Below are 24,190 nucleotides of genomic sequence, written 5' to 3'. Positions count from 1 at the left end.
GCAGGTAATAACAATAGCTACTTTTGCAGCTCTAATAACCTAAGCATTTTATTTCCTTTGGCATAGTTAAATATTCCTGTAACTTTTTTTTAACATCTTTATTGGGATATAATTGCTTTACAATGGTGTGTTAGTTTCTGCTTTATAACAAAGTGAATCAATTATACATATACATATGTTCCCATATCTCTTCTCTCTTGCATCTCCCTCCCTCCCACCCTCCCTATCCCACCCCTCCATATTCCTGTAACTTTTAACACAAACCAGAATCCATAGAATTAACGGGATACCTGTTTGAAACTTTTATCAAACCTCATTTTAAGAGGGCATATTAGGGCTTCCCTGGTGGCACAGTGGTTAAGAATCTGCCTGCCAATGCAGGGGACAAGGGTTCAAGCCCTGGTCTGGGAAGATCCCACATGCCGCAGAGCAACTAAGCCTGTGCGCCACAACTACTGAGCCTGCACTCTACAGCCCACAAGCCACAACTACTGAAGCCCACATGCCTAGAGCCAGTGCCCCACAACACGAGAAGCCACTGCAATGAGAAGCCTGCACACTGCATCAAAGAGTAGCCCCCGGTACTGCAACTAGAGGAAGCCCGTGCACAGCAATGAAGACCCAACACAGCCATAAATAAATAAATAAATAAATTTATTTTTTTTAAAAAAAGAATGTATTGTTCAATCAGCAAATATTTAATGGGGTAGCAAAGAGATAGGCCTTGTGGAGGATACAGAAATATAAACCTGGAGCTCTATGCCTGGAAATTGGCAAAAATTAAGAGGAAAAGTGTGCACATATTTTTCCCTTTAAAAGTAGAGTTTTGTCCTGATACTTCATTGAATTTGTTTATTAGTCCTAACAATTTTTTTGTGTAATCTTTTGGGTTTTCTACATATAAGATTATTTCATGTGCAAACAACTAAATTTACTTCTTTTCCAGTCTGGATGCCTTTTATTTCTTTTTCTTGCCTAATTGCTCTGGCTGGAATTTGCAGTAGTATTTTGAGTAGACATGGCAACAGCAGGCATCCTTATCTTGTGCCTGATCTTAGCAGAAAGCTTTCAATCTTCCATGTTGAGTATGATGTTTGCTGTAGGTTTTTCATATTTGGCCTTTATTATGTTGAGTTAATTTCTTCTTATTTCTGATTTGTCGAGTGTTTTTATCATAAAAAGGTGTTGAATTTTGTCAAATGCTTTTTCTGCACCAATTGAGATAATTGTGTATTTTTTTTCCTTCATTTTGTTAACATGGTGTATTATATTGATCAATTTTTGTATGTTGAACCATCCTTGCATTCTAGGAATAAATCCCATTTGATCATGGTGTATAATTTTAATTTGCTGCCGAATTTGGTTTGCTAGGATTTTTGCATCAGTGTTCATAAGGGATATTTGTTTCTAGTTTTCTTAGAGTATCTTTGTCTGGCTTTCGTATTGGGAATGCTGCTGTAGCGGAGTTAGGAAGTACGCCCTTCTCTTCAATTTTTTGGAAGAGTTTGAGAAGGATTGATGTTAATTCTTTAAATAGTTAGTAAAATTCACCAGTGAAGCCGTCATGTCCAGGGCTTTTCTTTGGTTGCACAACATTGTGAATGCAAGTAAGTCACAGAACCGTACACTTAAAAATGGTTAAAATGACTAACCTTTCCACATTGAATGGTTTTGGTACCCTTGTCAAAAATCATTGGACTGGCGGAAGCTCTCTGCTCTGGCCTCGGGTGTTGCTCTTCGGCGCTCCATCACCCAGGTACCGCCGGCTCTTCGGTTGCTCCATCACCCAGAAAGTGCAATGTTCTGAATCGTGGATTTTCGGGTTACAATACCAGATGGGCGAAAATTCTCCTCCTGAGGCTAATCCGGAAGGGGGACAGTTTGGACAGCCCAGTAGCAGTTACAATTTTCTTTGGTGCCAATGACAGTGCACTAAAAGGTGAGAACCCCAAGCAGCGCATCCCCCTGGAGGGAGGAGTATGCGGCGAACCTGATGAGCACGGTGCAGTACCTGCAGTCTGTGGGCATGCCCGAGAGCAGGTTCATCCGCATCACACCGCCGCGGCTCTGTGAGGCCGCATGGGGACAGGAGTGCCTCAGGCAAGGACTTTTCTTCCGATTTGTCAGACGGACTACATTTATCACGAAAAGGAAATGAGTTTTTGTTCTCCCATCTTTGGCCTTTGATAGAGAAGAAAGTCTCTTCCCTGCCTTTGCTGCTCCCTTACTGGTGAGACATAGCAGAAGCAAAACCAGAACTAAGTCTTCTGGGAGATGGGGCCCACTAGTCACAGAAAACCAAGTCCAGCTGTTAATCTACAGAACAGGAAGTCACCAGTGCACAAAGACCCCAAGATAAGTGGTCAGAGAAGGTTCTTTTCTCAAGTTTAGACCTTTGCTCGTGACCCTGCAATAAAAATCACAAACAAACATCTGCCACCAAGATTAATAAAAGCATTGGAAAAAATTAAAATTTAAAAAAAAAAGATCATTGGACTGTATATGTGAGGGTTTATTTCTAGTTCCTCTATTCAGTTCCATTGGTTTATATGTGTATCCTTATGTCAGTACCACACTGTTTTGTTGTTGTTGTTGTTTTTTGGCCACACAGCATGGGGGAATCTTAGTTCCCCAAACCAGGAATTGAACCCGTGCCCCCTGCAGTGGAAGCTCAGAGTCCTGACCACTGGACCACCAATGAATTCCCAGTAGCACACTATTTCGACTACTATAGCTTTGTAGTAAGTCTTGGGGGCTTCCCTGGTGGCGCAGTGGCTGAGAGTCCGCCTGCCAATGCAGGGGACACGGGTTCGTGCCCCGGTCCGGGAAGATCCCACATGCCGCAGAGCGGCTGGGCCCGTGAGCCATGGCCTCTGAGCCTGCGCGTCCGGAGCCCGTACTCCACAACGGGAGAGGCCACAACAGTGAGAGGCCCGCATACCGCAAAAAAAAAAAAAGAAAAAAAAAAAGAATGATGTGGCTGTAGTAAGTCTTGAAATTGGTAGGTCTGTATCTTCCAACTTATGTTTTCTTCTTTTTATTTATTTATTTATTTATTTTTGGCTGCGTTGGGTCTTTGTTGTGGTGCGAGGGCTTTCTGTAGATGTGGTGACGGGGGCTACTCTTGCTTGCAGTGCACAGGCTTCTCATTGCAGTGGCTTCTCTTCTTGCAGAGCACGAGCTCTAGGTGCGCAGGCTTTGGTAGTTGTGGCTCCCTGGTTCTAGAGTGCAGGCTCAGTAGATGTGGCACATGGGCTTAGTTGCTCCACGGCATTTGGGATCTTCCCGGACCAGGGATTGAACCCTTGTCCCCTGCATTGGCAGACCGATTCTCAGCCACTGCACCACCAGGGAAGCCCCCAACTTGTGTTTTCTTTTCAAGATTATTTTGGCTATTTGGTGCCCCTTGCAATTACGTATAAATGTGAGAATCAGCTTTTCCATTTCTACAAAAAAGACTGTTGGAATTTTGATAGAGATTGCACAGAATCTGTAGATTGCTTTAGGTTATGCAAGTTTTGAAGTTTTCAGTATGCAAGTATTTAATCTCCTGATTTAAACTTATTCCTAGGTATTTTATTCTTTCAGATACTGTTGTAGATGAAGTTGCTTTCTTTTTTTTTCTAATTTTTATTGTCATTTTTTATTGAAGTAGATTTGATTTGCAATGTTTCAGGTGTACAGCAAGGTGATATAGTTATATATAGATGTAGATACATTAATATATAGGAGTTCATTTCTTAATTTTCTTTTTGAATTGTTCATTGAAGGTGTATAGAAACACAACTGATTTTTGTATTTTGATCTTGTATCCTGCTACTTCACTGAATTCATTTCTTAGCTTTATGAGCTTTCCTGTGGATTCTTTGGGATTTCTCTATATAGGATCATGTCATCTATGCCTTTTATTCATTTATTTACTGTCTGATTGTTCTCGCTGGAGTTTAAGTACAGTATTGAATAGCAGTGGTGAAAACAGGCATCCTTGTCTCATTTATGATTTTTTTTGTTTGTTTTGGGCCATGCTGTGTGGCTTGCAGGATCTTAGCTCCCTGACCAAGGATTGAACCCAGGCCGTTGGCAGTGAAAGCACAGAGTCCTAACCATTGGACCATCAGGGAATTCCCTTATTTCTGATTTTTTCTCTTTTTTTCTTTTTTTTTTTTTTTGCGTCACGCGGGCCTCTCACTGTTGTGGCCTCTCCCGTTGCGGAGCACAGGCTCCAGACGTGCAGGCTCAGCGGCCATGGCTCATGGGCCCAGCCGCTCCACAGCATGTGGGATCTTCCTGGACCGGGGCACGAGCCTGTGTCCCCTGCACCGGCAGGCAGACTCTTGACCACTGCACCAGCAGGGAAGCCCCCTTATTTCTGATTTTAGAGGGAAACCTTTCAGTCTTTCACCATTGAGTATGAGTAACATCATACCTGTGGGTTTTTCAAAATGCCCTTCATCATATTGAGGAAGTTCTCTCATAGACCTAGTTTTCTGTGTTTTTGTCGTGAAGGGTGTTGGATTTTGTCAGATGACTTTTCTGCATTAATTGATATGCTTATGTTTTTTCCTCTGTATATTAATGTAGTGTATTACATTGGTTAATTTTTTTTTTTTTATGTTGAACTACCTTTCATTCCTTGCAGCTTTCTTTTGATTCGTGTTTGTATGGTATATATTTTTTTCCATCCTTTTACTTTTTTTTTTTTTCTGATGCAGTTCCTTTATTATCAGGAAACAGTGTCATTATCAAATTTATCCTTTTACTTTTAACCTACTTATTATATTTGAAGTAAGTTTCTCATAAACAGTATAGTTGGGTCATATTTCTTTGTTCTTTCTGACAGTCCTTGTCTTTTAACTGGTATATTTAGGCCATTTAATGTGAATATGGTTATTGATAGATATGTTTAGATTTAGAATTACCATTTTATTACTTGTTTTTAGTTTCCTCTTTTTTTTTCTGTTTCCTTTTTCTGCCTTTTTAAGGGTTATTTGAGCATTTTTAGTATTCTATTTTAATTTATTCTAATTTTGATTGTATCTCACATAATTTTTTTGATGATTGCTCTAGAGATTACTAAATTCATGCTTAACTTTTCAGTCTATTTAGAGTCTATTTTACTGCTTCAGTTGAAATGTAGAAACTGTCATCATTTGGACCATGTTACTCTCCTTCTTTATGCTTTAGTTATCTATATTACATCTACATACATTGAAGACCCCACCAGACAATATTATATTTTTTGCTTTCATCTGCCAAACATTTTTTTTTTTTTTTTTTTTTTTTTTTTTTGGTACGCGGGCCTCTCACTGCTGTGGCCTCTCCCGTTGCGGAGCACAGGCTCCGGACGCGCAGGCTCAGCAGCCATGGCTCACGGGCCCAGCTGCTCCGCGGCACGTGGGATCTTCCCGGACCGGGGCACGAACCCGTGGCCCCTGCATCGGCAGGCGGACTCTCAACCACTGCGCCACCAGGGAAGCCCTGCCAAACATATTTTAAAGATCAAGAGACGAATGGTCTAATATATATTTATACCCAGATATTAATATAATTGCTGTTGCTCCTGATAGTCTAAGTTTCTTTCTGGTATTATTTTTTTTCCTTCTAACTAAAGAACTTCTTTAGCAGTTCCTTTAGAGCCGTCTGCTGGCTAGGAATTCTCCTTAGCTATCTTTTTTTTTTTAATTTAATTTATTTTTTTATACAGCAGCTTCTTATTAGTTATCTATTTTATACATATTAGTGTTATATGTCAATCCCAATCTCACAATTCATCCCATCACAATGAACCCCCTGGCACTTTCCCCCCTTGGTGTCCATACGTTTGTTCTCTACATCTGTGTCTCTGATTCTGCCCTGCATACTGGTTCATCTGTACCATTTTTCTAGGTTCCACATACATGCGTTAATATACGACATTTATTTTTCTCTTTCTGACTTACTTCACTCTGTATGACAGACTCTAGGTCCAACAACCGCACTACAAGTAACTCAATTTTGTTTCTTTTTATGGCTGAGTAATATTCCATCGTATATATGTACCATATCTTCTTTATCCATTTGTCTGTTGATGGGCATTTAGGTTCCTTCCATAACCTGGCTATTGTAAATAGTGCTGCAATGAACACTGAGGTGCATGTGTCTTTGAATTATGGTTTTCTCTGGGTATATGCCCAGTAGTGAGATTGCTGGGTCATATGGTAGTTCTGTTTTTAGTTTTTTAAGGAAGCTCCATACTGTTCTCCATAGTGACTGTATCAATTTACATTCCCACCAGCAGTGCAAGAGGGTTCTCTTTTCTCCGCACCCTCTGCAGCATTTATTGTTTGTAGATTTTCTGATGGTGCCCATTCTAACTGGTGTGAGGTGATACCTCATTGTAGCTTTGATATGCATTTCTCTAATGATTAGTGATGTTGAGCAGCTTTTCATGTGCTTCTTGGCCATCTGCATGTCTTGTTTGGAGAAATGTCTTCTGCCCATTTTTGGATTGGGTTGTTTGTTTTTTTAATGTTGAGCTGCATGAGCTGTTTTTATATTTTGGAGATTAATCCTTTGTCCATTGATTCATTTGCAAATATTTTTCCCCCTTCTGAGGGGTGTCTTTTTGTCTTGTTTGTAGTGTACTTTGCTTTGCAAAAGCTTTTAAGTTTCATTAGGTCTCATTTTTTTTTTTTTTGTCTCATTTGTTTTTGTTTTTATTTCCATTACTCTAGGAGGTGGATCAAAAAAGATTTTGCTGTGATTTATGTCAGTGTGCTTCCTATGTTTTCCTCTAAGAGTTTTATAGTGTCCAGTCTTACATTTAGGTTTCTAACCCATTTTGATTTTATTTTTGTATATGGTGTTTGGGAGTGTTCTAATTTCATTCTTTTACTTGTAGCCGTCCAGTTTTCCCAGCACCACTTATTGAAGAGACTGTCTTTTCTCCATTGTATTTCCTTGCCTCCTTTGTCATAGATTAGTTGACTGTAGGTGCGTGGGTTTATCTATGGGCTTTCTATCCTGTTCCATTGATCTACATTTCTGTTTTTGTGCCAGTATCATATTGTCTTGATTACTGTAGCTTTGTAATATAGTCTGAAGTCACGGAGACTGATACATCCAGCTTGTTTTTTTTCTCTCAAGACCACTTCGGCTATTTGGGGTCTTTTGTGTCTCTATACAAATTTTAAGATTTTATGTTCTAGCTGTGTAAAAAATGCCATTGGTAATTTGATAGGGATTGCATTGAATCTGTAGATTGCTTTGGGTAGTATAGTCATTTTCACAATATTGATTCTTCCAATCCAAGAACATGGTATATCTCTTTGTCTGTTTGTGTCATCTTTGATTTCTTTCATCAGTGTCTTACAGTTTTCTGAGTACAGGTCTTTTACCTCCTTATGTAGGTTTATTCCTACATATTGTATTCTTTTTGTTGCAGTGGTGAATGGGATTGTTGCCTTAATTTCTCTTTCTGATATTTCATTGTTAGTGTATAGGAATGTAAGAGATATCTGTGCATTAATTTTGTATCCTGCAACTTTATCAAATTCATTGATTAGCTCTAGTAGTTTTCTGGTGGCATCTTTAGGATTCTCTATGTATAGTATCATGTGATCAGCAAACAGTGACAGTTTTACTTCTTCTTTTCCAGCTTGTATTCCTTTTATTTCTTTTACTTCTCTGATTGCCATGGCCTGGACTTCAAAAACTGTGTTGAATAGTAGTGGCAAGAGTGGACATCGTTGTCTTGTTCCTGATCGTAGAGGAAATGCTTTCAGTTTTTCACCATTGAGAATGACATTTGCTGTGGGTTTGTCATATATGGCCTTTATTATGTTGAGGTATGTTCCCTCTATGCCCACTTTCTGGAGAGTTTTTATCATAACTGGGTGTTGAATTTTGTCAAAAGCTTTTTCTGCATCTATTGAGATGATCATATGGTTTTTATTCTTCATGGTGTATCATATTAATTGATTTGCATATATTGAAGAATCCTTGCATCCCTGGGATAAATCCCACTCATGGTGTATGATCCTTTTTAAGTGTTGTTGGATTCTGTTTGCTAGTATTTAGTTGAGGATTTTTGCATCTATATTCATCAGTGATATTGGTCTGTAATTTTCTTTTTTTGTAGTGTCTTTGTCTGGTTTTGGTATCAGGGTGATGATGGCCTCATAGAATGAGTTTGAGAGTTTTCCTTCCTCTGCAATTTTTTGGAAGAGTTTGAGAAGGACGGGTGTTAGCTCTTCTCTAAATGTTTGATAGAGTTCACCTGTGAAGCCATCTGGTCCTGGACTTTTGTTTGTTGGAAGATTTTTAAGCACAGTTTCAATTTCATTACTTGTGATTGGTCTGTTTATATTTTCTGTTTCTTCCTGGTTCAGTCTTGGAAGGTTATACCTTTCTAAAAATTTGTCCATTCCTTCCAGGTTTTCCATTTGATTGGCATAGAGTTGCTTGTAGTAGTCTCTTAGGATGCTTTGTATTTCTGTGGTGTCTGTTGTAACTTGTCCTTTTTCATTTCTAATTTTATTGATTTGAGTCCTCTCCCTCTTATTCTTGATGAGTCTTGCTAAAGGTTTATCAATTTTGTTTATCATCTCAAAGAACCAGTTTTTAGTTTTACTGATCTTTGCTATCATTTTCTTTGTTTCTATTTCATTTATTTCTACTCTGATCTTTGTGATTTCTTTCCTTCTACTAACTTTGGGTTTTGTTTGTTCTTCTTTCTCCAGTTGCTTTAGGTGTAAGGTTAGATTGTTTGTTTGAGATTTTTCTTGTTTCTTGAGGTAGGCTTGTATTGCTATAAACTTCCCTCTTAGAACTGCTTTTACGGCATCCCACAGGTTTTGGATTGTCGTGTTTTTGTTGTAATTTGTCTCTAGGTATTTTCTGATTTCCTCTTTGATTTCTTCAGTGATCTCTTGGTTATTTAGCAATGTATTGTTTAGCCTCCATGTATTGAGTTTTTTTTTTGTTTGTTTGTTTTTGTTTTTGTTTTTGTTTTTGCGGTACGCGGGCCTCTCCCCGCTGTGGCCTCTCCCGTTGCGGAGCACAGGCTCTGGACGCGCAGGCCCAGCGGCCATGGCTCACGGGCCCAGCCCCTCTGCAACACGTGGGATCTTCCTGGACCGGGGCACGAACCCGCGTCCCCTGCATCGGCAGGCGGACCCTCAACCACTGCGCCACCAGGGAAGCCCATGTATTGAGTTTTTTAAGTCTTTTTCCCTGTAATTGATTTCTAATCTCATAGCGTTGTGGTTGGAAAAGATGCTTGATATGATTTGAATTTTCTTAAATTTACCAAGGCTTGATTTGTGACCCAATATGTGATCTGTCCTGGAGAATGTTCTGTGTGCACTTGAGAAGAAAATGTAATCTGCTGTTTTCAGATGGAATGTCCTATAAATATCAGTTAAATCTGGTGTATTGTATCACTTAAAGCTTGTGTTTCCTTATTAATTTCCTATTTGCATGATCTGTCCATTGGTGTAAGTGAGGTGTTAAAGTTCCTATTATTGTGTTACTGTCGATTTCCTCTTTTATAGCTGTTAGCAGTTGCCTTATGTATTGAGGTGCTCCTATGTTGGGTGCATATATGTTTATAACTGTTATATCTTCTTCTTCAGTTGATCCCTTGATCATTATGTAGTGTCCTTCCTTGTCTCTTGTAACATTCTTTATTTTAAAGTCTATTTTATCTGATATGAGTATTGCTATTCCAGCTTTGTTTGATTTCTCTTTGCATGGAATATCTTTTTCCATCCCTTCACTTTCAGTCTGTATGTGTCCCTAGGTCTGAAGTGGGTCTCTTGTAGACAGCATATATATGGGTCTCGTTTTTGTATCCATTCAGTGAGCCTGTGTCTTTTGGTTGGATCATTTAATCCATTCACGTTTAAGGTAATTATCGATATATATGTTCCTGTGCCATTTTCTTAATTGTTATGGGTTTGTTTTTGTAGGTCCTTTCTTCTCTTGCATTTCCCACTTAGAGAAGTTCCTTTAGCATTTGTTGTAGAGCTGGTTTCGTGGTGCTGAATTCTCTTAGCTTTTGCTTGTCTGTAAAGCTTTTCATTTTTCCATCGAATCTGAATGAGATCCTTGCTGGGTAGAGTAATCTTGGTTGTAGTTGCTTCCCTTTCATCACTTTAAATATATCACTTAAATATATGTAAGCTTCCTGATGGCGGGTACTGGTGGTCGGTAGAGTTGGTTGTTGCTCTGGTGGGCAGAGCTCAGTAAACCTCCGTAGTTTTCTTTCATCTGAAAATATCTTTATCTTCATTCCTGAAGGGTATTTTTGCTAGATACAGAGGTTGACAGTTCTTTTCTTTCAGCACTTTAAACGTGTTCTGCCATTTCCTCCTGTCATCTGTGTTTTCTGGTGAGAAAGCTGCACTCATTTGAATCCTTTTTCTATAGGTCATGTGTCTCTTTTTTCGCTGGATCCTTTACACACACACGCACACACACACACATGCACACACACACACACACACACACTCTCACTCACCCCCACTGGCTTCTTTATCTTTAGTTTTTGGCAGTTTGATTACCTCTGGGCATGGATTTCTTTGGATTTTCTTGTTCAGTGTTTACTCTGCTTTTTCTTATTGTGGTAAAAAATATATAACATAAAATTTATCACTTTTGCCATTTTTAAGTGTACAATTCTGTGGCATTAAGTACATTCACATTGTTTTGCAACCATTACCACCTCCATCTCTAGAACTTTTTCATCTTCCCCAACTGAAACTCTGTACCCATTAAACAATAATAACTCTCATAAGATTTATCATGTGGTATATTTTAATTAACTGTAAGAACTTCTTTGTTTGTAGTATATTCAACAGAATATAAGAGCAGATTGTTCCAATATTGACAAAATTCTTGAACCACCTGAAGGCCAAGATGAAGGTGTATGGAAGTATGAACATTTAAGGTAGGTCTTTATTATGTATCAAAATAGTAATAGTACTCCTAGTAGTAAAAAATAACCTTTAATATTGATGATTATGAATCATAAATTAGTTAACTACAGACCAAAAAGCAAAGTTCTAAAGCTTTTATGTTTTTAAGTTATAAAGTTTTCAACGTTGTTATTTACCCATTGTTTTCTATATTTATGAATTTGGGCCTTATTATCTTTTTACATGGTTTTCCTTAATCACATCATTTAATCACAGATGCATTATTTCCATGTACTTACTCATTTCTACTACCTACTACTTACCTACTTTATTTCTCTCTAGAGGTCCTAGTCTAGACTTGGTAACTGATGAGTTACCTGGTAACTAGTTTGACCTTCCAGTCTTTCGTTTGGTAAATGGAGATGAATTATAATCCTGAAGTAAGAAGTTTTAGAGCTTTTCATAATATCCTTTGAATGAGAAAATTGATTTCTAATGAATCATGAGTTAACTTTAGAAGCAGTTGTATTCTGAAGCTACTAGGTTATTTCTTGAAGTTATAAACTTTCCATTGTAAATGGGAGCTAGGATAAGTTGATACATTAAAAATAGAGTATGCTTTATGAGATATGTGTTCATCAGAGTTGGTTACTTTGAGTTGATTTTTAGATAATAAGGTGGAGTAGAGATATGACTTTTCCTGAATAAATTAGACCACATTTCCTGTGATGAGTGCCTCAATTTGTAGACAAGGTACTTTTTCTGTTGTTTTGTTTTGATGCTATAGGCTTGTCTAGATATTGTTAAGACAGTGTCTTGTCCTAACCGTTCAGCAGTGTCAGGATGCTGAGACTTCTTTGTAATCTGCCATTTTCTTGGGCAAGTCACTTGACTACTTGATTGAGTTTTTTTTTTTTAATACATCTCGATGCATGATAATTGAAAGCATGAGTATGTAGATGTTATGCCATTCTTATAAATATAGAGAGCACTTTAGTATAATATATCCTCTGTCTTTTTTTAATCAGCTTTGAAAATAACTACTTCCTTACCTATGGGATGAATGATGAAAATAAGCAAGTGTGTTTTTTTCACTGTAAGCATAATTCCTAGAAAGTGAGGGTTCATTTTAATTTACAAGGTTTTTATTTCAGATCTAAGAAAGACATTTTCCTCCCTATTTAACTTAGACTATGAAATCTGCATTATACAAAACTTGTAAAATCTTTCTTATTCATATTCCATTTGTCCTGGTGCTATTGTTATTACTTTTGGGGTTTTTTTTGATATTAACCACTTTTTTTGTTTTGTATAATTTATGTATTATATATGACATATATATTCTTTTTTCTCTTTATTATAGTGTATACATCTTTATAGTTGACCAAGAAGAGTTTTAAAAGCAGTTTGATTTTTTTTTTGCATGTGCTTAATGTTACTGATTTGAGGCTTAATACTTGCTGTTACTGATTAATGCAATTGATTATATTATGATGTCAATGGGAATTGAATCATGACCTCAGTCGAATCTCCCACTACTCCCTACTGAATATTTGTAATTAGGAAAAGATGCCCCTTCCTCTAGTGGTTGTAATCCCATGCTAGTATGCATGGCTTAGTGACTAGAGTGTAGCCTAGATTTCAGCTCTGGCTTGTCTTTTCAGCTGCATAACTATGTGTGTTAGTCCTATACTGAATTAACTTGAAGCTGTTAGGTTTGCACTATTTGCCACAGATTGTACCTATAGCACTGCCAAGTCAGTTAGCTTAATTTTCCTGTTGGCCATAAGTAGGTTGGACTAGATGAGAAACTTGTTTATCACCACCTGTCTTTATTACCACTTAGTAGAAAACAACTCAGAAACACATAACATGCAACTTACAGATATGGGGCAGTAGAGGACTATGTGGTGATTCAGAAATAGTGTTATTTGTATAATCTAAGAACAGCATTATTAGGCATCTGGAAAGGAAGTACAGTTATAGACAACTGAAAATTTGACCCTTGTTTTTTAATTTGCTTTCTTCTATTTTAATGTATGTTATAAATAAATAAATAAATAAATAAATATAGTTTTCCTTTCACATATGTGCAGTGTTTTGGGTTTTTTGTTTTTCTTTTGGAACTCTCTTTTATCTTCTAATTATAGGTTTTAGCCTTGCGTATTTGCGGAACCACAGTGTATTCGTTTGTTTGATGGGGAAACATACCGATTAATTTGATAGATTTTTAGAGGGAACACATTCAGTACTTTGACAACATAAAGTATCTTTATGACATAAAGGATTAATTGTCTTTTCATGTCAAATAGCAAGTCTGTCTAAAAATGATCTAAATGTCATGTAATTTGCTCCATTTTTCGTTTATTCAAAAATATTTTTTGAGCACTTAACTATTGTAGGAACAATCCAAGCATTGTTCTAGGCTTTATAATTCTCAGTTTGACAATTTTAGAGGGAAAGTAAGTCATGAAAAAATGCCCAAGATCTATTAAGTGACAAAAAAGCAAGTTATGAAATTGTGTATGATATGATTCCAATATATTTTAATCTATCCAGAGAAAATCAGATTTGCATGTAAACAATAACTGTCTTTCGGGAAGAGGTCATGGAAGTACGGAGGACTTTCCTGTTTTATATTTTGTATTTGGTCCTGTTTGGAGTTTTTAGAAGGAGCATGTTGTTTGTAATCAGAATAAAACCTGTATAATATATAGGAATATAAAACGTCTAGTCTTTCTTCTGATTTTCTGTATACAGATATGTACACACACGTGAATTTTTACATAGCTGGAATCTTACTGTGAATATAAGTATATATCCTTTGTATGTTTATGTAATACCGACAGTTCACTACTCTCCAATTGCTAATCATTTATAATGTTTCAAAGAAATTTTTTATGTATATAGTTTCAGTGAACATCTTTATACATATGTCTGCATTGCAGTTCTGATTATTTCATTAGAATAGATTCTTAGGAGAATGACTTAGTTAAAAATATATACACTTTGTAAGGGTCTTGGTAAATATTTTCAAAGTATTTCTCAGAAAAATTGTACCAATTTCCAGTGTGTAACAGTAATCAACTCACTGAACTCTGATATTGAACATTATTGTTAGGGTTGTTAGTTTTGGGTTTTGTTTACTAATGTGTATGTCTTTGTAAGGAATGTGCCATGTAAGTTCAGGTGGTATTGATAATGATGATGAGGGAGGAAGGATGGTACTGATGGGATTCTGTTTTTACAATTAATATTCTAAAAATAATATGGAAGATGAGACTTTTCATTTATATATTTACATTTTTAGGCAATTCTGTCTTGAGCTAAATGGACTTGCTGTGAAACTTCAGGTAATATTTTCTTTAAGTTAAAGCTATAATTGAAAGTTCTGATTTTTTTTTCTGTTTTTGTAAATTAATGTGCTTACAAAGACTTACCCAAATTTTTAATTTATTCTAGAATTTTACATGAGATGTAGCGACTCAGATGATAAACTTTTTCATTATTATTTTACATATTAATAAATGTAACTATTTTAACAGAGTGAATGCCATCCAGATACATGCACTCAGATGACAGCAACTGAACAATGGATTTTTCTTTGTGCAGCTCATAAAACACCAAAAGAGGTGAGAATTTATGAAATAGAATGACTAATAAAATCATCATAACCTAAATCTCTTTAAGATGGTGGTAGACACATTTTTTGAGTTTTTAGGTCACTGTTTATTTTGCCCTTTGGTTTAGAGTTCTTTGCTGCAAGGTCATTGGTACAGTGCTACTTTAGGGTTTCTTGTGATTAGATTCTTTTTAAAAATTTTTAATTGAAATTATCATTGACCTACACTGTGTTAGTTTCAGGTGTATGACATAATGATTCGATATTTCTGTACATTACAAAATGATCACCGTGATAACTTTAGTTACCATCTGTCACCATACAAAATTATTACAATATTATTGAGAGTATTCTTCATGTTGTACATTTCATCCATGTGACTCATTCATTTTGTAACTGGAAGTTTATACGTCTTAATCTTCCTTACCTATTTCACTCCTCCTACCTTCCCTCTGGCAACCACCTTTGTTCTCTATGTCTATGACTCTGCTTCTGTTTTGTTGTTTGTTCATTTGTCTTGTTTTTTAGATTCCACGTATAAGTGAAATCATATGGTATTTGTCTTTCTCTGTCTGACTTATTTCACTTAGCTTAATAGCCTCTAGGTCCATCCATGTTGTCACAAATGGCAAAATTTCATTCTTTTTTATGCTAGTGTGTATACATACCACATATTCCTTATCTTTTCATCTAATCAGTGGACACTTAAGTTGCTTCCATATCTTGGCTACTGTAAATAATGCTGCAGTGAGCATGGGAGTGCATATATCTATTCGAATTAGTGTTTTTGTTTTCTTTGGAAAAGTACCCAGGAGTGAATTGCTGGCTTATATGGCAGTTCCATTTTTAATGTTTTGAGGAACTGCCATCCTGTTTTCCATAGTGGTATCAATTTACATTCCCTCCAACAGTGCGTGAGGGTTCCCATTTCTCCTCATCAGTACTTATTTGTTGTCTTTTTTTTCAAGTCTTTTTTTTAACTTTTTATTTTATATTGGAGTATAGCCAATTATGTCTTTTTGATAATAGTCATTTTTTAAAAAATTATTTATTTTTGGCTGCATTGGGTCTTCGTTGCTGCGCACAGGCTTTCTCTAGTTGCGGCAAGTGGGGGCTACTCTTCATTGCAGTGTGTGGGCTTCTCATTGTGGTGGCTTCTCTTGTTGCAGAGCATGGGCTCTAGGCACACAGGCTTCAGTAGTTGTGGCACAGGGGCTCAGTAGTTGTGGCTCACAGGCTCCAGAGTGCAGGCTCAGTAGTTGTGGTGCATGGGCTTAGTTGCTCCGCGGCATGTGGGATCTTCCCAGACCAGGGCTGGAACCCATGTCCCCTGCGTTGGCAGGTGGATTTTTAACCACTGCTGCACCAGGGAAGCCTGATAATAGTCTATTTAAAAATATTTATTTACTTATTTATTTTTTGGCTGCATCGGGTCTTAGTTGCGGCAAGTAGGATCATTCATCGTGGCACACGGGCTCTTTGTTGCTGTGTGTGGGCTTCTCTCTAGTTGTGATGCACAGGCTCCAGAGTGCGTAGCCTCAGTAGTTGCGGCATGCAGGCTCTCTAGTTGTGGCACGCGGGCTCCAGAGAGCACAAGCTCTGTAGTTGTGGTGTGTGGGCTCCAGAGCACGTGGGCTCTGTAGTTGTGGTGGTGGGCTTAGTTGCCCCACGGCATGTGGGATCTTAGTTCCCCAACCAGGGATTGAACCGGCATCCCCTGCATTGCAAGATGGATTCTCCACCACTGGACCACCAGGGTAGTCCCCAATAATAGTCTTTTTGGCAAGTGTGAGTTGATATCTCATTGTGGTTTGATTTGCATTTCCCTGATGATTAGTGATGTTGAGCATCTTTTCCTGTGTCTGGTGGCTCTCTGTATGTCTTCTTTGGGAAAATGTCTATTCAGATCTTCTGCCCATTTTTTAATCTGGTTGTCAAAGAGTGTATTGCCTATGTTTTCTTCTAGGAGTTTTATGGTTTCCCACCTCACATTTAAGTCTTAAATACAGTTTGAGTTTAGTTTTGTATATGGTGTGAGAAAGTAATCCAGTTTGACTCTTCTGCATGTAGCGGTCCAGTTTTCCCAGCACCATTTATTGAAGAGGCTCTCTTTTCCCTGTTATGTATTGCCTCTTTTGTAATAGATAATTGACCATGTAAGTGTGGGCTGTCTATTCTGTTCCATTGATCTATATGTCTGTTTTTGTGCCAGTACCATACTGTTTTGATTGCTGTAGATTTGTAATATAGATTCAAATCAGGGCACGTGATATCTCCAGCTTTGTTGTTCTTTCTTAAGATCGTTTTAGCTATTTGGGGTCTTTTGTGTTTCCATACAAATTTTAACATTATTTGTTTTAGTTCTGTGAAAAATGCCATAGGTATTTTGATAAGGATTACATTGAATATGTAGATTGCCTTTGGTAGTACAGTCATTTTAACAGTAATAATTCTTACAATCCATGAACACAGTGTATCTTTCCATTTGTTTGTGTAGTATCATTTTTCATAATTGGACAATTGAATGGGCTGGAACTTATGATTCACTGGCTGTGACAGAATAACACCTGTCATATGGTGTGTAATGGATGAGATGCACCAGTTCAGATTTTTGGTTTAGTCTTAATTTCTTTTGATAGGAATAACTGTTGGTGATTACTAGTTGATTCTTAGTCTGTCAAGTAGAAATGTTACTTTTGAACTTTATAGGTCAGTATTTTTTCTCTACATTTCATTAATATTTCTTACTACTTATTTGAAACCTACCATAATGATTTTCCTCTCCATAATTGGTTTTACCTTGAAAAACTTATTCGTGTTATTTTCTCCTTATTTAGTTTTTGTCAAGGCGAGAGTATAGGAAGTAGCAATTTTTAGAGAACATTTTTTGTTTTAAATAATTCCTTCATGTTATCTAACACCTAGTACACATTCAGTTTTCCTTAGTTGTCTCAAAAGTGTAGTTTACAACTGGTTTGTTTAAACTGTGCATTGCATTTCCCTTGATCTGCATTCCCTTTTAATCTGTAGTAATTAGTTTTTGCTTGACATTGACTCATTGAAAATAGTTAAGTTAGGCCTGTGCTGTAGGATTATAGACCTTTAAGTGATCATTATATTGACAGACCTCTAAGGCTTAAAGACAGGTAATTCTCTAGTTGGAAAATCAATATTTTATGTTCTTTTGTTTGAAAAGGCAAATTCTCCAAAATAAGAAGTATCTGATACCTGTCTAAGTTAGTAGTACTAATTTTTTAAGACTGACTTCACTCATGGTGTTACTTTTTTTGAGTTAATAAATAGAAGCAGTGTTAAGGTTGTGTATCATTCTACGTCTGGGAAAATCATAGCAGCTTCATTGATAATACACTGAAATTGGCTACATAATATAGTAAATGATGTGATAATTCCAGTTAGGAAACTGAATCCAAAAAGCTAGTTTCATTTTGGCAAATAGTAAAGATGCATTATTCTCACTTTATTTATTTTTTAATATATTTATTTATTTAATTTATTTTTGGCTGTGTTGGGTCTTCGTTGCTGTGCATGGGCTTTCTCTAGTTGCAGCGAGCAGGGGCTCCTCTTCATTGCGGTGCACAGGCTTCTCATTGCGGTGGCTTCTCTTGTTGTGCATCATGGGCTCTAGGTGCGCAGGCTTCAGTAGTTGTGGCACTTGGGCTTAGTTGCTCTGCGGCATGTGGGATCTTCCCAGACCTGGGCTCGAACCCGTGTCTCCTGCATTGGCAGGCGGATTCTTAACCACTGCGCCACCAGGGAAGTCCCTAGAAATTTTTAAATTAAATATGTAGCTTGCATCATATTTCCATGCTGACTTAAAGGTTGTAAAAGTGTCCCATGGTACACCCAAATGACCAATATGAATGAGAAACACAGTGACTTGGGATATTTGTTTTTGACCAAGTCACCTGTAATCATGTATATGGAGAAAGATACTTTTTTCAGTAAATACTGCTCATGTTCCTATTTTAGGCAGTGAGTCTACTAGCTGTAAATTCCTGTGGATGTATAGTTAGAAAAATACTTTTTTTTTTTTTTGGTTTAGATAATCTTTATGTATTTGCCATGTACTACACTAAGCCATATTTAGTAGTTACTGCATTTTTAAACACCAGTTTCATTCTCAACAGTTGAAAAATATTCTAATTACTAGGTAGAACTAGAGTCATTTTTATTTCTTTCTCTAGTTTATTTTTTCCTTCTTCGTTCCCGGGTTCATTCTCAGTCTTCCTTTCTTTTGATGTTTCTCCCTCTCTGCCTTCAGAAGAACTGAATGAGGAGAATTACTTTACAGTTTTATTTTTCCTTTAATAGGTTTGCTGATTTGCCATGAGACAGATAGGTTTCATTGTTTCTGATAAATGAAATAGGGTAAGACAGGTTTATTAAAATATAAAGGAACTTCAGATTTCGTATTAAATTGCAAAGGAAGAAAATTTTTGAGAGAGCTGCTAGATTGGTAACAGGGTACCAGCAACATAATAAGGCATGCTTTTTAAGATGTAAGGAGGCAGTGATCTCTGGAGGTATTTGTGAAGTGAAAGAGGCTGCTGGGCCACTTGGTATACATCAGTGGACTAGGAATCGGTGTATCTGGGTTATGGTTTTTAAGTCCTTCTTCCTAACTGTATCATCTTGCATAAGTCATTGACCAATAGTCAAGGGTAGTCCCTGTTGCTGTGCATCATTCTTCAGGGGTTCTCCCTGTCATGCTTCAGAGTTGGGATGTTTGCATGCTTGCTTACTTGAATCTCTGTCGTTACAGAGTCAGCCTCCTCTAAGACAGCATGCGTAAAAAGCAGACTTTCTTACATTGGACTGCTTGTCTTTTGAAGTATTCCTTGTCTTTGCCTATAGACTTTTAAGATCTGACAAGAAACCTGTGCATATTCTACAAACTGATCAGCCTCAGTTTCCTCATAGCCAGAGGGTTAGATTAGATAATCAGGTGTTCTTCCCAGCTCTAAGCATTGTTTTCTTCTAGGTACAATATTGAGAGTGAGAAATTGGGGGACTGATTCACTTATTTTCTAGAAGCCAGGTATTATAGTTGAAGGGGATAATAAAGCCTTATTTATTGACATAACATTGAATTTTACAGTCATTCTGATATTGTAAGGAACTTTTTCTTAGACTGTGCTCAGGGTTTTTGGAATAAGATGCTTAAGTAATAAATATACCTAATTTTAGAGGTAGAGCTCTTTGTTGATGCATTTTTATATCCTTTCTTTTATAGTGTCCTGCTATAGACTATACTAGACACACACTTGATGGTGCTGCATGTCTTCTGAATAGCAATAAATATTTTCCCAGCAGGTAAACAAAACTTTTAAACATGGTGCTAAAGTTTTTGGATTTAATTTTAAAGATTTCTGTTTTTAAAACTAAAACTAGTTTGCTTGTTAATACATTGTATTCTTTAAACTTTTTTTTTTTAACCTATTATATATTTGGCTTGTTCAGAATTATTCAAGTTTTGAAATTAAGATTGTGGTTAAACTAAAGGCATCAGGACTCAGCTCCTGAATCTCACAGGCCAGTTCAGTTCCTGCTGCTGTGCATCATTTTCCAGGGCTCTCCCTTCATGCTTTAGAGTTGGGATTTTTACACACTTGCTTACTTGAATCTCTGTGGTAGAGAGAGGCATCCTCTTAGCATGCCTTAAGAGATTTTCCTAAGTTGGACTGCTTATATATTTTTTTCTAAGTATGTTCTGTGTATTTCTAGAATATTTTTTTAATTGTATAGTTGATTTACAGTGCTGTATTAATTACTGCTGTACAGCAAAGTGACTCAGTTATACATATATATACATTCTTTTTCATATTCTTTTCCATTATGGTTTATCACAGGATATTGAATATAGTTCCCTGTGCTACACAGTAGGACCTTGTTTATCCATTCTATATATACCAGTTTGCATCTGCTAATCCCAAACTCCCAATCCATCCCTCTCCTAATCTCCTCCCCCTTGGCAACCACCAGTCTCTTCTCTGTTGGGACTGCTTATTTTTGAAGGAGTCCTTTTCCTTGCCTTCAGATTTTTAAGATCTGAGAGGAAGCGTGTGCATACTGTAATATATTATTGGTGAGGTTTGTGACTGGCCTTTTATTCTATTAAGATATTTGTTACCAGGTGGATAGTTTTGGAGACTTTTCCCCAATATCACTAACTTCAAAGGGCTCATATAAAATAGGTAAAAAATAACAGTTTTTGCCTTGGTATCCTCTGTACATTTTTTTAAAAATCAGAAATATGTAGGCAGTTTTTATTTCTCACACACACACACGAAAAAGAATTGAATTCTGTAGAATAAAACAATAATTCTTTCAGTAGTTTTAATTAGCTCTAGTGGACAGTGTTAATGTCATAAACATATATTTTAGTAAGTTTTGTTTTGTCAGGATTTGTTTTAATTGCATTAGACTTTAACAACGTTTCAGAACTATAATACTGAATTTCTTGGGCAGTGTGGTTAGGTAGAAAGAGCACTGCCCCAGGAGTGAAGAACAGGGGTTTTAATCCTGCCCTTGCCACTTACTAGTGCTGTGACCTGGACTGGTCACTTACTTTCTCTGGTGTCAGTTTCTGCACTTGTGAATTGAGAAGATTGGACTATACTGTTCCTAAGATCTGTCCAGCTCTATAAATCTATGATTTCTTATCTATTTCTAGGGTTAGCATAAAGGAATCATCTGTAGCAAAACTAGGATCAGTATGCCGTAGGATTTACAGAATATTTTCACATGCTTATTTTCATCACCGGCAGATATTTGATGAATATGAAGTAAGTATATTTCACTAATTGTCCTGATACGTTCTTATCAGAATGACAATAGTAAATGTTGATATTATGTCTCATTTATTTGGTTTTGAAAAGTAGTAAATTGAAATGACATATTTTTTTTCCCTCTCTACAGAATGAAACATTTTTGTGTCATCGGTTTACTAAATTTGTGATGAAATATAATTTGATGTCCAAGGATAACCTGATTGTACCAATTTTAGAAGAAGAAGTTCAGAATTCAGTTTCTGGGGAAAGTGAAGCATGAAGGGAATCATATAGAAAAAAATGTACTGATCACATAATTAACATTAATTATGTACTGTATATATATCATTTTAGACACATCAATCACGTATCCATATTATAGCTTCTTTGTTTAGTATAGGTTTTTGTATGCTGAGTGTTACCTTTTAGAATGGGAAATACTTTTTAAGTTATTCATGAGCTGTATATTCACTGGTGTGGCACTCATCGTTTTTAAATAAGATTAGTATTATCTGTTTATAATGCCCGTTAATAAAAGAATTTACAGTTTGGTAAAATTGCTGCTAAACAATCATTGGATCACAATCCTCATCAAATAAACACATCTGTGAAAAAGATGAGTGAGCTTGAGGTTTCACACAAGCCATTTACTAAAGAGATAGTAATGTTTTCCTTTGGTTTTATACCTGAGTTTTGATATTCTAGAAAATTCTGTAGCACATAGTTCAGTCTTAACTGTTAAGTTTTCCAAAGTGAGATAAAAGTGTTTTTAAATTCTGTTTATACTTTTTGATATATATATATGATTATGTGTATGTCCAAATATAAATGCAAATGAAGCATTAGTAATACTTAAATAATCTTACTATGCTACATAAAGTATATTCTAGACCAGCATACTTGGAAAGGATTTATCTTTCTGTTCAGTGGACTGTTACATACAAGATGATAATGATAAAAGCGTGTAATTGATGTTCCCACTGGAAACCTGCCCTGTCCTTCCCTTCTCTTCATTTCCCTTAACTCTCTCCCCAAAGTACATTAGCTGAGAAGCTTTTCACCAGACTGTGATTTAGTGGTGGCTTATACCTATTTATATTTGTATTAATTGCCTACAGATTATACCTCATATTAGCAATTACACTACAGGAAAAAATGTACTGGCATAGGCTCGTGCTTATCTTTGCTTTGTGAAATTGTTCTAACTACTTGGAGAATAGTCTTTAAAATAGTTTGACTCTTACTATTAGTAATATTAATCTTTTCTTCTAACCATCTAGGCAGCACTTAAATAGAGCTGAAAAATATTATAGTATTTATTTTACACCCCTTCCCCACAAAGTTTATGTTTGAATTATATGCACATGTAAGATTTTTTTGCAGTAATTCATAGGTTCCAAAGGTATTGCTGAATGCTCATACATTTTTTGGACTTTGTTATAATTCAGCGTCTTAAGAAGGATTCAACTGTAGATTTTACGATCTTACCTACTGAATGCAATTTTTTACAAAAGCACTGGAGGTCTTAATTGCTAAACTGGTTGTAACAAGGCACTAAGGGTAAAAAAAAAATTGTACATGTAGTGAAGAAAATATTTAAATCCATCTTTTGAACAGAATTAACAAACGAACTTCTTTTTCATTTGAGTGGGTTTTCAAATGAAGATTAAAATGTAGTCATCTTGATTTTTTTTTCAAATTGGAGGAAATAATTTATACCATATTATGAGACAAGTATGTACAGCAAAAATGTGGAAAACAGTACCGTCCTGAGAGTTTGTATATATATTTATGCCTTCCGATCCTGCCAGTATATTTGGCTTTGAACAATGCTATCCCAGCAGCCAGTCATTACCCCAACCCATAACTAACTTTTAAGAAGTTTTATGTTCACAGTGAAAGGAATATTGACTTTGAAATGATGCATTTATATTAATGTTACTATGAACCAGTGGGAATAGTAATTTTCACACAAACTTGCTAAATATTGAGAGACTAAACTACTAAGTTAATAAATTATATATAGTATAATGTAGCTGTTCTCTCTAGACAAAGTCTCACAATGGATTTCTGTTGCTTGACTATTTTCTTAGTGAACATTTGAACTAAGGCAGTGGCTGGGATTGGTGATCTGGCTAAATATTTTGAAACATATTTTGAATAGTATAACTCGGTGTTACTAGGGAAATAAAATATGATTTTTTTCTTACTCATTCCATCTTCCCTGTACTGTGTGTTTGGAATTGATCATAAAAAAAAAAAATCCCCCAAAGAAAACATCAGTTTGTAGTCTTGCTTTTGTATTCATACTGATATCTCATTCATACTCTTGCACTGTAAAGTTGACTCACTTCATTAGGTAAGACCTAAATGAAACAGTTACTGTTTTTCCTTAATACTGATTACAGAATTTTGAAAATATACATGTATGTACTTAGGTGGTATTAAAAAAACTGATTAGCCTGGCAAACCACTGATTTATGAAGTAAGTGTTCTAAGAAGGGGGGAATAGAAAACACACAGTTCTGTGCAATAAGGAAGTTAGGCTCCACTTTTTGTTTGGATTACCCAGTATAGATCCAAAAGTTAAAATTTTCTTTTTATAAAATTATTTTGACTCATATAGTCGACTCATTCTTTTTCCCCTTTCATATCTGGGAAAGTAGCTGATTTTTAATAATTTATGTTCCCATGGGTATTATAGTTCTTTTGTGTGTGTACATTTTCTTTTCTCTGACTTGAGGCGTTAAATTTGTATTTCTAGAAACAAGTTTCTCAGTTATATATATATATATATATATATATATATATATATATATATATATATATATATTTGTGGTTTTTTGTTTTTTGTTTTTGGCTGTTCCACCCAGCCTGAG

The 24,190-nt window shown here is 36.2% G+C and overlaps 1 protein-coding gene across 1 annotated transcript in view; it reads left to right on the top strand.

Moving 5' to 3' along the window:
* MOB4 (MOB family member 4, phocein) overlaps positions 1–24,096 on the top strand; it is a 27,708-nt gene extending 3,612 nt beyond the window's left edge. Inside the window, exons 2-7 of the mRNA XM_007465695.1 lie at positions 10,830–10,930; positions 14,209–14,251; positions 14,444–14,530; positions 19,775–19,854; positions 21,215–21,326; positions 21,460–24,096. Coding sequence (XP_007465757.1) covers positions 10,830–10,930; positions 14,209–14,251; positions 14,444–14,530; positions 19,775–19,854; positions 21,215–21,326; positions 21,460–21,591 — 555 coding nt within the window. The 3' untranslated portion in view covers positions 21,592–24,096. The remainder of the gene's footprint in view (positions 1–10,829; positions 10,931–14,208; positions 14,252–14,443; positions 14,531–19,774; positions 19,855–21,214; positions 21,327–21,459) is intronic.
* Positions 24,097–24,190: the final 94 nt, after the last annotated feature.

The sequence above is a fragment of the Lipotes vexillifer genome, unplaced genomic scaffold, assembly GCF_000442215.2.
Source record: "Lipotes vexillifer unplaced genomic scaffold, Lipotes_vexillifer_v1.1 scaffold113, whole genome shotgun sequence".
Taxonomy (NCBI): domain Eukaryota; kingdom Metazoa; phylum Chordata; class Mammalia; order Artiodactyla; family Lipotidae; genus Lipotes; species Lipotes vexillifer.
This window is presented reverse-complemented; position numbering and strand designations above follow the sequence as displayed.